A 14750-nucleotide genomic window follows, 5' to 3' on the forward strand; every position below is an offset into this window, starting at 1 on the left:
TCCATGACCAGAAAATTAGGAGCAGGAAAGTAATGGATTTCTGTCCGTTCCTTAAACCCTGTTTCCCTTGCCACACATTGGCAGGACCTTGTGAGAATTCCACGCACAAGGATGAGTGTGATGGCCGGTTGAGGGATAATACAAGGGGAGGCCCAGAAACCGGTTTCATTTCAGGATGAATTTATTGGGGATCTTCTGCTGGAGATAAGGCCTAGGCGGGATTGTTGTTGGCGCAGTCTCTATGGGCTGAATGGCCTCTTCCTGCATTGTAGGGAAAACCTGCCAGAGGCCGGTGTGAACCTCACTTGCACTCCATTGACTGGATGCAAACGAAGGACCAATCACCCAATCAGATTCTCCACAGTGCCGATAAGAAAACATACTGGTGTGAAATATGTCTGGAACAACATAGCACGCCAGGACTCAGCTGAACAAGGCCTGGGGCTCCCACCATCCAGCTTGGGATGGAGGCTAGCCACAGCCCCGAGACACGATGTGGAGATGCCGGTGTTGGACTGGGGTAAGCACACCTGAGACACCACAGCTGTGGGCTGGGGAACATCTGCAGGTGGATCTTCCAAATTGGATGTGAGATCCATCTTATTTTCAGGAGGTCTCTCTTCAATAGTGGGTCAGTGATTTGGATGCCTTTTCAGTCAGATACCTGGGCACGAAGGGAGACTACGTGCCATCTGGGTCTGGCCTAGCATTGAATACATAATATATCCAGGTGCATAACAAAAGAGGTCGGGGCTGGAAGGTTTGGCATGTTTTCCTGCCGGCCACCATGGTGGGAAACACTCCATGTTCCCCTCCCCACCTTTGGCACTTTGCCTTTTATTTCCTTTCACTAGCCATTCACTTAGACAAGACCAAATCAAGTAGACCATTAACATCTCTATCCACCGTGAATAAAAACTCTCATTCTTACATTTGGGTCACTTATTGCCCTTTGCCCCATCTCAGCCTCGCTGTTGCTGAAACTCATCTACATTTCTAGATTCAAATTCTCAAAAGGTCCTACTTGCTGGCTTGTGATCCACTTTCTGTTGATAAGTCAGCTTCCTCTGCATTACACCATACTGCGTCCTCTTCACTCCTGCCTCTCTGGTATTTATTTCCTCCCCGTTTCTTCAGCACATTGAAGTGAAAATCTTGTCCTCTTTAAATCCTCCTAAGACTTTACCTCATCCTATACCCATCTTTGACTTGATCCTTGCATGGTTCCCTCCCTCATGTCCCTTGATTCCGCTTTTCTCTGCGCCCTCTTCATACCACCCTTAATAACAGAGCTTTGCTGTCTCAGTCCTACTTTGTAAAAATGCTCTTTCAAATTCCTCTGGCTCTCTACCTTCCCGCAAGCCTCAGCCACATCATTTTATTCTCCAGCCTAGTTGGGATTTCTTTTCCAATTATTGCTTGCCACCTGCCACCTCCCCCCACCCGACATTGATACATTTTTTTCCCCAGAAAAAATATAAATGCAAGCTACTGCTGGCTGGTCAGTCAGAGGTGCAACATCTGTGATCAGCAAAGCACACACCCAGGAAATAGCAAATCTACTCATCTCATTGTTGAGAAGAGAATGTCTGGCAAAAACAAAGCCAATGATATATTAAAAAAATAGACTGTGTCTAATCTCACACAGAGATGAAAAGCTTCAATGTCTCTGATATGCAAAGCAGGCTTAACAGTGACTGACAGTCTATTCAACCGCGCTTTAGCATGTCAATCATGCATTTCTGTTTTGATTGATCACCAGCCACTGTCAATCACAGGACTCGCTGACAGCTCTCAATTAACCCAATCTGATCAAGGCAATGGATTGCATTGGAGCAAACCACATCCCATTGTGTAGCTGTCCCCGACTCAGAAATAAAACATTCCCCAACTCTCTCTTTGATTTTAGCATTAAACTGGAAACATAATCAATCAGCAGCAATTAAGCAGCACCAGTTAATAAAAGACTAGCTTGTGCAAAATAAAAAGGCGTGGGAAGTGTTGCACGGTTTTGAGATCCTGCAAAATAATGCTTCAAAGTAGGAAGACGAGATGAAAGTTGTTAAAAGGAAGGGTGGATGCAGTTACTGAGCTTAATGAGCTCACAATGCAACTATTTGCCAAATGATTGTTTTTAGTTTATGGAGATCATATAAACATTAAGATATGGTCTACAAACTAGTTATTAAAGTTTATTTATTATTGTCACAAGTAAACTTATGTTAATGTAAGCCTAGTTGTGACCTTTTTACATCAACACTGCAATGAAGTTACTGTGAAAATCCACAAGTCGCCACATTCCAACATTTGTTCAGGTACACTGAGGGAGAATTTAGCATGGCCAATACACCTAACCAGCACGTCTTTCGGACTGTGGGAGGAAACCCATGCAGACGCGGGGAGAACGTGCGGACTCAGCATAGGCAGTGACCCCTGGCACTGTGAGGCAGTAGTGCTAACCACTGTGCCACCCTGATTCCATCAGCAACCATAAAACTGGCTAATCAACAATCTATTGTGTCACCAGTCTTTTCATCTAAAGACAAGGTGAGGGTTTTCTGAAAAGTTAATGAACAATATCATCATCCTTTAATCAAAGTCAAAACAACATCTCATCCATTTGGTGGAAAAAGTTTCAGATAGCATCATCTACCCAATAAAATGGTGACATAGGTGGCTTCATCTCACCAGTTTTCACTAAAATCTAAGACAGCGGTTTTTGCATCTCTCATGGATTATGTTTAATAAATGTTTCTTGTACTTGATTAAACTTTTCAATCAACACGATTAGCATTTAATCAACGCTGCGGATCCTTTATTGCTTTCGACATGACAGACAACTGGAAGCTCGCATTTATTCAAACTTTTTGTGGTGCTGTACGATAAATCTAATTAACAAAGTCATTTCAAATTTTAAAGGATTCCAAATCAGTTCACCTCCTGTAGATTGTAATGGAACATAGCCATCCCTTCAGAATGATCAATGTTTAACATGACGTGGCGCAACAGACTAAAAAATTGACCTAAACCTAACTTCTGAACGATTACAAACTGAATACATCAGGAAGACAAAGACAAATTATTTACTCACCGAGCTGTTTTGGCACTGAACGCTCGAGCTGTTGAATCGGAGAGCGGGCACACGCTGGGTGACTCCTTGTACATTAAGTATACACTCGTATCCCCGTTGGCCAGACTGTGGCTGTGGCAGGTTTCGTGCTTTTAACGTGATTGGTTTCACCTCTCCAACTGGGATAAGAATCTCATCTGAGGGCACCAGCTGTGGACAATCCTACACGGGAGAGGATTGGAACAGAAACCATAAGGTCAGCCTAATAGTTGGGTGCTCTTGACAAGGTACTCATGGGAATCACGGTGATTGGATCTGATGACAAACTTATGCAGACGAGCACCAGTCACTTAGCTCAGGTTTGTGACAGCTTTGCATCTGGCTGTCAGAGATTGCAGTTCAAGCCCTTCGTGGACATGAGCACAGCATCTAAACTAATAGATCAGTACTAAAGATGTATTACCAGATGCAATCATAGAAATCATAGAAACCCTACAGTACAGAAACAGGCCATTCGGCCCATTGAGTCTGCACCATCCAGAAACCCACCCAGGCCCTACCTCCATATTTACCCACTAATCCCTCTAACCTATGCATCTCAGGACACTAAGGGACAATTTTAGCATGGCCAATCAACCTAACCCGCACATCTTTGGACTGTGGGACGAAACAGGAGCACTCGGAGAAAACCCACGCAGACATGAGGAGAATGTGCAAACTCTGCACGGACAGTCACCCAAGCCAGGAATCAAACGCAAATTTCACCATCTGCTGGAGGGGGATTTGAACACGGGTCATCTGAGCATTATCCTGGGTCTCTGGATTACAAGTCCAGCAACAAAAGTTCTTTCCTAATACACAAATCTGCTTTCTTGTAGACGTGTGGAGACTCAGTTTTATAGCGTTTTGCCACTCTGTGTCGTCTCTTTAACAAAGCAAATCACAAGAAATTATTGCAAAGCAAAATGTCTAGAAAGAACAATCTGACACTAACATGTTTCTGGGTAATTGAGTTAGCCCTTTGTGCAGCCTCTTTGCAAGCACAGAGATTTTATTTTCTGCTCCCAATTTCGCTTTGAATGGAGAAAGAATGCATCAGTCTACATTCTAGACAACTTTGAAAGAGAATCATCAAAATGGACATAATTCCTCTGAAGTATTTTTGACCATCGTCTCTCAAAAATTAAAACAAATCAATTAATACATCTGCCTGCACAAAGAATTTAAGATACTGCTACAGCGTTACAACTTCCCAATCAAAATACTTGAACTGAAAATTCATTTTGTGCTTCAGATCCATCGACAGATTACAAAAAAAAGTCAATTACCACATTTCCAAATCCACATAACACACCAAGTCAACTGAAAATCCTTACTAAGTGTGAACATGAGGTTATCACAGGTAACAAACAGCTCCCCTGAAGTCTCTACCCCCCTCGGTGTTTAACGTGCTCAATAATCTGTGATTGAAATGTCCAACCCCCTACATCGCTTCATCTGTCTGAATTTAAGATAAGTGGCTGGTTGAACCACTTACCCCAATGCAGCAACAGTGAAAGGGAAATAAGAGATTTCATGCAAGAGTGAGGGCTGATCTATTTACAGATAGCAACCATTGTCAGTATACAAACAGGATAGACTGTTTAATTACATGGGGGCTTGTTGTATAGTCTAGAAAAATCATATTAAAAAAAAAATCAGAGAAACATTTATCAGTTAAATGTTTTCCACCCAAACGTGCTGGTTAGGTGTATTGGCCATGCTAAATTCTCCCTCAGTGTACCTGAACAAGTGTTGGAATGTGGCGAATTGGGGATTTTCACAGTAACTTCATTACAGTGTTGATGTGAAAAGGTCACAACTAGGCTTACATTAAGTTTACTTGTGACAATAATAAATAAACTTTAATAACTAGTTTGTTCACCATATCTTAATGTTTATATGATCTCCATAAACTAAAAACAAATCATCTGGCAAATTTCCACCCAAAATGTGCTCTTCCCTTTTGTTCCATTTATTGGATAATATCAACACTACTAGCAATTCTGACACTGCTACACATTTTTTTTCAAAAAAGTTGCAAGTTTATTTATTGTCACAAGTAGGCTTACACTAACATTGTGAAAATTCCCTAGTCGCCACATTCAGGTGCCTGTTGGGGTACACAGAGAATTTATGCCAATGCACCTAACCAGCATGTTCAGGCTGTGGGAGGAAGCCCACACAGACACAGGGAAAATGTGCAGACTCCACACAGACTGTGACCCAAGCTGTAACTCGAATCTGGGTCCCGTGTGCTGCGAGGCAGTGAGGCACCGTGCCACCACGCCACCCTGAGAAAAAAGGTTCAGAGGATCAAATCTTAGAATAAATTGCGGACATCTTGGAGGCGGGTGAGTCGTCCTTCTTCTTGCAAATGCCCTTATTTCCAAAATGGTTGTTGAATGTGTGGTAAGCATCATCCCAACAATTTGTAGAGCCAGCTGAAACTATGAAGAATATCTTATTATCGACTACAACAGATGCTAAGAATCCCCCTTCCACACACCGGCATTCAGCTCTATTCACTTAACAGTTTTGCAAGCTAATTTCTGGTTGTGTGACAAACCATCCCCACGTGAAGCAGAGTGTAACTTCAGTAATGAACTGTCGTTCTCATTCCCACTTATCACAAGGACAATGGTCACAAGACAAAAGAGAAACAAGGCAATGTGCTGACAGATTGTGTTAGTATAGTGAAGCTTCCAAAGACAATTCTTCGAATAGATTGAGAATGTCTGGGAGAAAAACCACTATAGGTCACAATATATCTCGGAGTGACATTGCAGTTTACTGGTTGAGCAGTGAGCTTGCAGGAATGCTGATTGTTAGTTGGGGCTCTCAGGCCGAGCCATCACTCTGTAGACTGAAGGACACGGAGCAGCCATCCACTTTCACTCTCTAAAGCCAAAATCCCTCAAGGGAGCGGGTGTACCATCAGAAGCCAAGGGAAGGATAGTGAAAATTCGGGTGATAGCTGCAGGAATGAATGGCCACCTTCAGTTTTTCATTGAATAGAATTCCTCAGTGCAGAAAGTGGCCATTCGGCCCATCGAGTCTGCATTGACAACAATTCCCCCAGGCCCTCTCTCTTTAATCCCACACATTTACCCTGCTAGCCCCCTGACACTGAGGGACAATTTAACGTGGCCAATCAACATAACCCACACATCTCTGGACCGCGGGAGGAAACTGAAGCACTGGGAGGAAACCCATACAGATACAGGGAGAACGTGCAGATTTCTCACAGACCGTCACCCAAAGCTGGAATTGAAGCCGGGTCCCTGGTGCTGCAAGACAGCAGTGCTAACCACTGTATCACCGTGCTGTTCATTTTCAAGCGCTTTCCTTGCTTTGGGAGGCTGGGGAGGTGAGCGTGTACAAAGTGTGGCAAGAGATTTTGTGAAATAAACACTTTTCTGTCAAATGAATGGTGTTTTTTAAACCCAGTATCCATTGCGGATCAAAGAGGGCCTTGGAACCATCCCATCCCAGAATTAGAAGAGTTTCTCTGTCAGCTTAGAAGCTGGATAAAGAGCTCCCCACTGTAGAAAATCCCAGTGCTACCTCGCACTGACTGGTGCATACTGATCTTCACAAAAGTGATGGGCCCCAAGATAATTTAGCAGCAGAAATGGTGCAAACTGAAAAGTCATTGATGCAGACTCAGTAAACATTCCAGATACAGCAGCTTTGCAACAGGCTATGAACGATGTCTATAATTCATAATTTACGATTGTCCATGGTGTCAAGAACGCTTCTTGTATATTTTTTTAACAAGCAAGTTGGTCCATAAACGTGTCTGTTTAGACCAGAGTCAGTTTACACAGCTTTCATTGTGATTTTTGGAGCACAGTGAAGCTATCAGCAGCTGGAGTTCAGGGAAAGAATGATAGGATAAGTTGAGGTGAGCAAATGTGGTCACGTTTTCATTGCCAAATTACAAGAAATTACAAAATATGTTTTTTCAAGATCCGGTTCTCAAACATCTCTGTTGGGTTCCGTGAGAAACGTGTCTTTGATGGAAATGACACTTAACCTCCTTCCCCTTGCACATTTCCGAGATGTGGATGATACATTTGTTATGCTTAAATCCATGGCAGCATGTAATGATTTCCTTGTATGTCTCAATTGGCTCTATCCTGAGATCAAATTCATTTTTGAAATGCAGCAGTCACATCACCTACCTCTTCTTGAAATACTAATCGAGAAATCTCTGGTTTCTAATTAAGAAGTCAACAGTTGGTAGCACTCTCACCATGGGAGTCAGAAAGCGATGGGTTCAAGTCCCGCTCCACCACAAAACTCTCGGCTGACACTCCAGTGGGGGAAAGAAAGTGTGGTGCTGTCTATACTCTCAGGTGGATACAGAAGGAACTATTTCCAATTAAATAAAAAAGTTCAGGGGAGTGATCCCCAGTGTCCTGGCTAATGCTTATGGACTGCACAGTGGCAAGCACTGCTGCGTTACAGCACCAGAGATCCAGGTTCAATTCCAGCCTTGGGTGACTGTCTCGTGTGAAGCTTGCATGTTCTCCCCGTGTCTGCATGGGTTTCCTCAGGTGCTGTGGTTTCCTCCCACATTCCAAAGATGAGCAGTAAATTGGTCACGCTAAATTACCCCTTGGAGTCAGGGGGACTAACAGGTGAATATGTTAGGTTACAGGGATCAGGCCTGGTTGGGACTGCTGTCAGTGCAGGCATAATGGACTAAACGGTTTCCTTCTGTAGCGTTCTATGGTTCTATCTGCCGGGGGTTATCTACCATGGTCTACAGCAAGCCTACTTTCATTGGTCAATATATGCACACACACCTTGGCAGTTAACTGTCACCATCAACTGGTGCATTTGCTATGGCAACAACTCTACCCAGCAACATCCACTGGCCAAATAATCACAATCTCCCCCATTCAGTACAAATTGTTATTCCTCTTTCATTTGGTTTTCTTGCAAACTGTCCTGATGAGTGCATGATGAAAAGCTTTGAAAAAAAAACTCCCTTTCTTTAGCAATACTCAATTTCCGTGTTACCAAATGAAAACCTATTTGAAAAGAAGCGGTCCTGCAAATGCAGTCTGCAACTTTTATTCCCAATTTGCTTCTAAAATGGCATCATTGACAGCAGTGGACGGAGGCCTCTCCAGTCACAACATACGGTGAAATATTGCCACCGCTGTATCATCCTCCCAGGTTCAAGCCATAACAGCACAGTGCGGGAATCCAGCCTCTGGCGGAAGGACCAAGTAATTAAAATATGTAGTTCCGTTTGTGCATTATGTGGCACGCCGACAACAAAACTTAATCTCATGTTTTTAATACAATCAAGAGGAACATCTGTTTGTTGATAAAGTAATATTAATCTTCTGTGTGCCAAAGGTGCATTCCTATGTTCAGCAACTAATCACAGTGAGATTAACAGTTTCTTGGTGAAATATGATTAATCCTCCGAACGGCAAAAAGAATTTCAGCACTTGTTACCAAGTATTGCGACTCATAATTTTAGCAGCTTCAGGTTTTGATACAATTCTAAGTTTTGAAACAAAGTGAAGAGATGCCATTGTTATGAGATTTAACATGTGATGAAATGCAGTCATGGAATAGATAATGTGGTAAATTAACCTGAAGGCAAATGCTTTTGCCTTGATATCCATAGAAACCCGACAGTGCAGAAGAGACCATTTGGCCCACTGAGTCTGCACCAACTCTGACAGAGCATCTTACCCAGGCACTATCCTTGTAACCCCACACATTTCCCATGGTTAATCCATCTAACCTCCGCATCTTGGGAAACTAAGGGGTAAATTTACCATGGCCAATTCACTTATCCTGCACATCTTTGGACTGGAATTTTCCAGCCATTCCTGCCCTGCTGCCGGTGAGGATGGAGAATTTGGCACCCAGCCAAATCTCCGCTCACCGTGGCAGGACAAGAGTATCCTGCCAATGTGAAATGCCAAAATACTCCAGCCCATACCCACTTCCTCAACCATAATCAGTGGGACAAGTTTGCCTTAGGCCTGCCTCTTACCAATCATAACCTCACTCTTGTCTGACACAATTGGCAGCCTCCCCAGCAGCCCAAGATGGTCTCTCTCGCTACAGCCAAATGCAGCTGACATCCAGTTCCCATTACGTTCAACAGGATGCCAATGTCCCTGGCTTTTTAGGGTTCCTTCTCCATTTTTGGCTTTATCCGCTCCCCATTGCCTCACTGTTAAATTGGGACCTATGTGCATAACCACCATCTAATTACATGTTTCAGAGGCTACTTATTAACAAGCCCTCCCATACGTGTTGCCCCACATCTTGCAGGAGTTTGGTCACAAATACAAAATATATTGAGATGTCATCAGACTGGGTTCTGAGCATGAACTTTGGCCAGGACTTTCCGGCTCAACACCAAGGAGCATCGTCGTGGATGGGACGGGAAAATTTGGAGAACTGTTGACTTTCAACACTGATGGGGCTAGAAAATCCCACCCTTCATGTAGGACTGTCCGTGGCTATTTCCACATCACATCTCAAACCATGACAGTTTTCATTAGCATGCTACCCACTTTGTAGTCTGCACGTTTGCCTTTTCTCTTTATGCAAAGAAATGGTTCTAGTTTGCATTGGTTTGGCCACTATTTATTTATTCATTCGTGGGACATGAGCATCACTGGCTGGCCAGCATTTATTACCCATCCCTAGTTGCCTGAGGGCAGCTGAGAGTCAACGACATTACTGTGGCTCTGGAGTCACATATAGGTCACACAGCAGGTAAGGATGGCAAGTTTCCTTCCCTAAACGACATTAGTGAACCTGATGGGTTTTCCTGACAATCAACAATGGTTTCATGGTAATTAGTAGATTCCTAATTCCAGATTTTTTTATTGAATTCCAATTCCACCAGCTGTCGTGGTGGGATTCGAACTCGGGTCCCCAGAAGATTAGCTAAGTTTCTGGACTAATAGTCTTGTGATAATACCACTAAGCCATTGCTTCCCCCTAAAACTATTGCCAGTGCAATAGTCATGTCATGCAACATAAAATTGGCGTTAGATGCATTACACTGCCAGGGGAGCTATCTTCAGAATTTTTCAACTAATTTTATATAAATATGTCAATGCCTAATGGCGAATGCTGCCTAATAGTTCCTTGCATGTGTTTGCTGTAATCGGAGAAATTGGGTAAAACAATACAGGGTCTATTCAGTTAACATCCTACAGCTGGGGAGGTTTTGAAAGGAAACTCAGAAGTCCAACAAGCAAAGAATCTGCCAAGTTTCACAGGTGAAGGGAAACCAGGCCACCAATGTCCCCCTGGGGCCAAATAGCAAGTACTATGATTCTACACAATCCTCCCAAAAGCACTTCAATCCTTGCAATTCAATGTTTTTTTTCAAACATTGAAACAATAGAAATAGCGATCACATCTGCATTGATATTGAGATTTCTTTGAGGCTTGACAAACAAATGTGTTAGCGGATTCAATATTCCATATGGAATTTTCTGAAAAGCAAATGTTCATGAGAGGTGAAGAAAGGCTGGTGACAATCACATTGTTTTTGACAAAGCAGAATCCAATTTTAGCACAAATCTCCATAAATTAACATAACTCAAATATTTCTCACAAAGCCAACTAAACCTGTAATGGAGAGGTATTGTTAACATGGGTCTACATGCCAAACACTCTTACTTTGCATTCAATACTACTTTGCCCATATTTACAACTCCCACATGCTCATTAGTGCTTTTCCACTTTCTAAAATGCCTGAGATGATCAAGGTCTTAACGAGCCAATCTGCAAACACAGAAGATTCTCCTTTACAGAACAATTCCCCAAACCCCAGATTATCATGGAAACCATAGCATACAGAAGTAGCAAGAGAGAGAAAAAAAAAATACAGTGACTGATGATATAACCAAATGTTTGTGCTTTCACTACATTGTTTCTTTCAATTATTTTTAAAAGCCTCTCCTCCTGTTTAGAAGTCCCCACAGTGTTTGCCAACAGCCAACTGAAGAGGCAGGCTGGTGACCTCTTGAGACCTTTACCTTCCTGCTCTGGATCATACTGCAACCAAGTTCATGGCAGTTGACTCACAATCCACATATTACTTTCTTCTTGCAAAGGCTTTATCTAGCCACTGGTCTGATGACTTGACTGAGGCATTTTTTTCTATTTGTAGAGGATCACTGGCTCACGTCAAAACATGCTAAGATGTAGCCTAACACATCATTGACAGATCTGCTATCTTTAAAATTGAGTGTTTTGAACCTCTGCAGTGGACAAGTATTGTCAGACACAAGGTTGCACACACCTTTACACACTAACGCACACACACACACACCTTTACACAGTCACACACACACGCTGATGTACACACCTTTACACACACAGATGCACACACCTTTACATACACCTTCACATTTATACATATGCACACAGACTGTCACACACATACCCACAGAGATGCACACACCCACACATCTTTACATTCACACACACCCACACTTAGTTTAATGTACAGACTTACCACTTCAGGGGTTCCAACATAGAACGCTGAAAGAGAAGTTCCACAACACTAACAACACAACCATTATACATTCCTTAAAATACTGATGAACATCAGTAGCTATATTCAGTAGCTAGCTATATTCAACAGTCTTTAAAAAGCTCAATTAATCAGCAGACAGTATAAGTGTTTCCAACAATTATGAGGTGAGAGATCATTTACCTCGGAAGCATTGACCCGTCCTTCCTGGAAAGAGCAAATGCTTGGATCATGAGTGCAAAGGTTCCGATATTTACACCAATGACAGCGGAACGCACTATTCACGCAAGACAGACACCTGTGACAAAGAGACAAAAACAAATAAACCCAATGTGGAGCAGTCGGAGATACAGGTTTAAAAAAAAAGAAATCACAATGATATCAGTCTTCACTGGGTAAAATACAGCCCAGCGGTAACATTTATTATAAACCAAAGCACAGAAAACAAATCAGGGTGAGGTTTCCTTTTTGCGCCGTGAACAAATGGTTCATATTTATTAAGAACCCAATTTATTAAGAACTGGTTTAACAATTTCATTACACATAGCACATTGATAATGATTCCACCTTCAAATACAGACACTGTAAATATGAATGATGTATACATTTTGCAATTTCTGGGCACAATTTTTCTAGACGTCTCCAGATACATATATATTTTAATTTTTTGCATTTCGTTTTAATTAATTGGATGGGGCATTGCTGGCTGGGCCAACATTTATTGCCCATCCCCGAGGACATTAACAGTAAACCACATTGCTGTGGCTCTTAAGTCACGTGTCGGCCACACCAGGTAAGAACAGCAGATTCCCTTCTGAGAAGGACGTTAGTGAACCAGGTGGGTTTTTACGACAATCAATAATAGCTTCATGGTTATCTGTAGATTCTTAATTCCAGATTTTTTTTTCTATTGAATTCAAATTCCATCATTTGCCATAGAGGGATACAAATCTGGGTCCCCCAGAGCATTATCCTAGGTTTCCGGATTACTCGTAACAATATCATTATGCCACTGCCACCCCATATCGAGGACCTTTACATTTTCCATATTTAGCTATCTGCAGATGAAATTAAACATGATCTTAGGTATAGATATAGTTATAGAGGGCGGCATGGTGGCACAGTGGTTAGCACTGCTGCTTCACAGCGCCAGGAATCCGGGTTCAATTCCGGCCTTAGGTCACTGTCTCTGTGGAGTTTGCATGTTCTGTGTCTGCATGGATTTCCTCCAGGTGCTCCAGTTTCTTCCCACAATCCAAAGATAGGTGAGTTAGGTTGATTGGCCATGCTAAATTGCCCTTACTGTTAGAGGGACTAGCAAGAGTAAATACATTGGGTTATGGGGATAGGGTCTGGGTGGGATTGTGGTCGGTACAGACCTAAATGTGCCAAATGGTCTCCTTCTGCTATGTATGATTCAGTGATATAATTGTGTATTAAATTGGTTTGACACAGACATTAACAATGCAGCATTCCATTGCTGCATTGTGTAAATATCAACACAGATAAATGCCACCAGATCCTAGCAGAGCACACACCTGAACACTCATCTTATTTCTGGCAAGGTTGTGAAGAGGCACGTAAATCCATATCCTTCGCTGCAGCACACACTTAAATAACATACATACTTCACAGAATATCTACCCTATGCACTGCACAATGTTTGCTTCATTGTAAAAACTGTATTAAACTACAACTTTCAACACTCCTTGCACCCATTTGGGTGGTGTAGACAGTCCGGGACAATGGTGCTAGAAATCAAAAGTAAAACCGTTCCACTTGGAGGTGGAACTTGCAATCAGCTTTTTGTGAATCTTGCAGACAACAATCACTCCAATCAAAATCACCAGCCACTCGGAAACAGGGATTCCTCCAGAACGACTTGGAGGTCAATGTAGGTCTTCACTGATGATGATCCGTGGAATAATTAAGAATTGAAAAAACACTTCATTTTTTGAGGTGTAGTGAAAATTGATCACTGGAAGGTGCACTTGAACAAGAGTCCTCTCAAAAGCTCCTAAATGCTGCCAGACCCTACACAAGTGAGGGTGGCTGAAGATGAGCAGACTATCACACAACACCAGGGGCTTCAGCTGATGATTTAATTAAAAGTATTAAAGAAAGTATGGAGCATTTATTATTAAATCCAGAACGGCAAGTCTGAGGTACAACTCATGGACTGGTGAGTGACCTTTGTAACACTGCCTGCCTTTTTCATACTGTAATTTGTGCACTGGCTTTTAAGAGATAATTGGTTTCTACTCAAGAGATCCAATTAAACAGTCCTATCAAATTCAATATGATGAACTTGGGTACATGAAGGGGCATTTTATATGCTAATCACAAAGGACAATATGGCCTTGTGTATATCTGCTTTACATTCTCAGTGGATGTAACTGAGAATAGCACAAAACATTTTTTTTAGAAGTTCAGAGATGTACAAGGGATAATTCTCTAATTTCACAAAACATTGCAGGGGCACCAAAGGTTAGCACTGCTGCTCTGGGACCTGGGTTTGATTTCTGATCTTGGGTCACTGTGTGATGTTTGCACGTTCTCCCCGTGTCTGCGTGGGTTTCCTCCCACAGTCCGAAACTGGTTAGGTGCACTGGCCATGCTAAATTCTCCCTCAGCATACCCGAACAGTGTGACAACTCGGGGATTTTCACAGTAACTTCATTGCAATGTTAAGGTAAGCCTACTTGTGACACTAATGAATAAACTTTGGTATATACTTCTAATATCAGCAAGTCAGCCAATACACTGACATGAGCAATTGGATCATGCAGAATGTTCTGTCTAAAATAATCATCTGTAGAGGGAGCTGTTGTCAGTTCCCCTCCTGCCATTGTCAAAGAATTTAAATAGCTGGTTATATGGAATTCAATTTAGATAATGACTTCTTATTAATTCACCTTTGTTGAGCATTTGGATACAGTTATCTATATATTTTGCTGTATTGCTGGGAGAAAATAGTTGAAAATCCTGAAACTGCGCATGTTTGGAATACGAGCACCAAAATCTATTGGGATCACACAAGCAGCCGTTAGAATGAACAATAATAGGTGCTTTACAGAAGGTGGAGAGAGCAAATACAAGCCA

General features: G+C 42.3%; 1 protein-coding gene across 3 annotated transcripts in view; it reads right to left on the reverse strand.

The window, feature by feature from the left end:
* Positions 1–14750, reverse strand: part of LOC145356986 (plexin-A2-like) — a 470896-nt gene that overhangs the window by 153525 nt on the left and 302621 nt on the right. For all 3 annotated transcript variants that reach the window (XM_080210014.1, XM_080210012.1, XM_080210013.1), the window contains 2 exons: positions 11832–11946; positions 3092–3292 (listed from right to left, as the gene is read on the reverse strand). In XM_080210014.1, the coding sequence (XP_080066140.1) occupies positions 3092–3292; positions 11832–11946 (316 nt within the window). The remainder of the gene's footprint in view (positions 1–3091; positions 3293–11831; positions 11947–14750) is intronic.

This window comes from Carcharhinus amblyrhynchos, chromosome 22 (assembly GCF_965287045.1).
Source record: "Carcharhinus amblyrhynchos chromosome 22, sCarAmb.v2.hapA, whole genome shotgun sequence".
NCBI classification, from domain to species: Eukaryota; Metazoa; Chordata; class Chondrichthyes; order Carcharhiniformes; family Carcharhinidae; genus Carcharhinus; species Carcharhinus amblyrhynchos.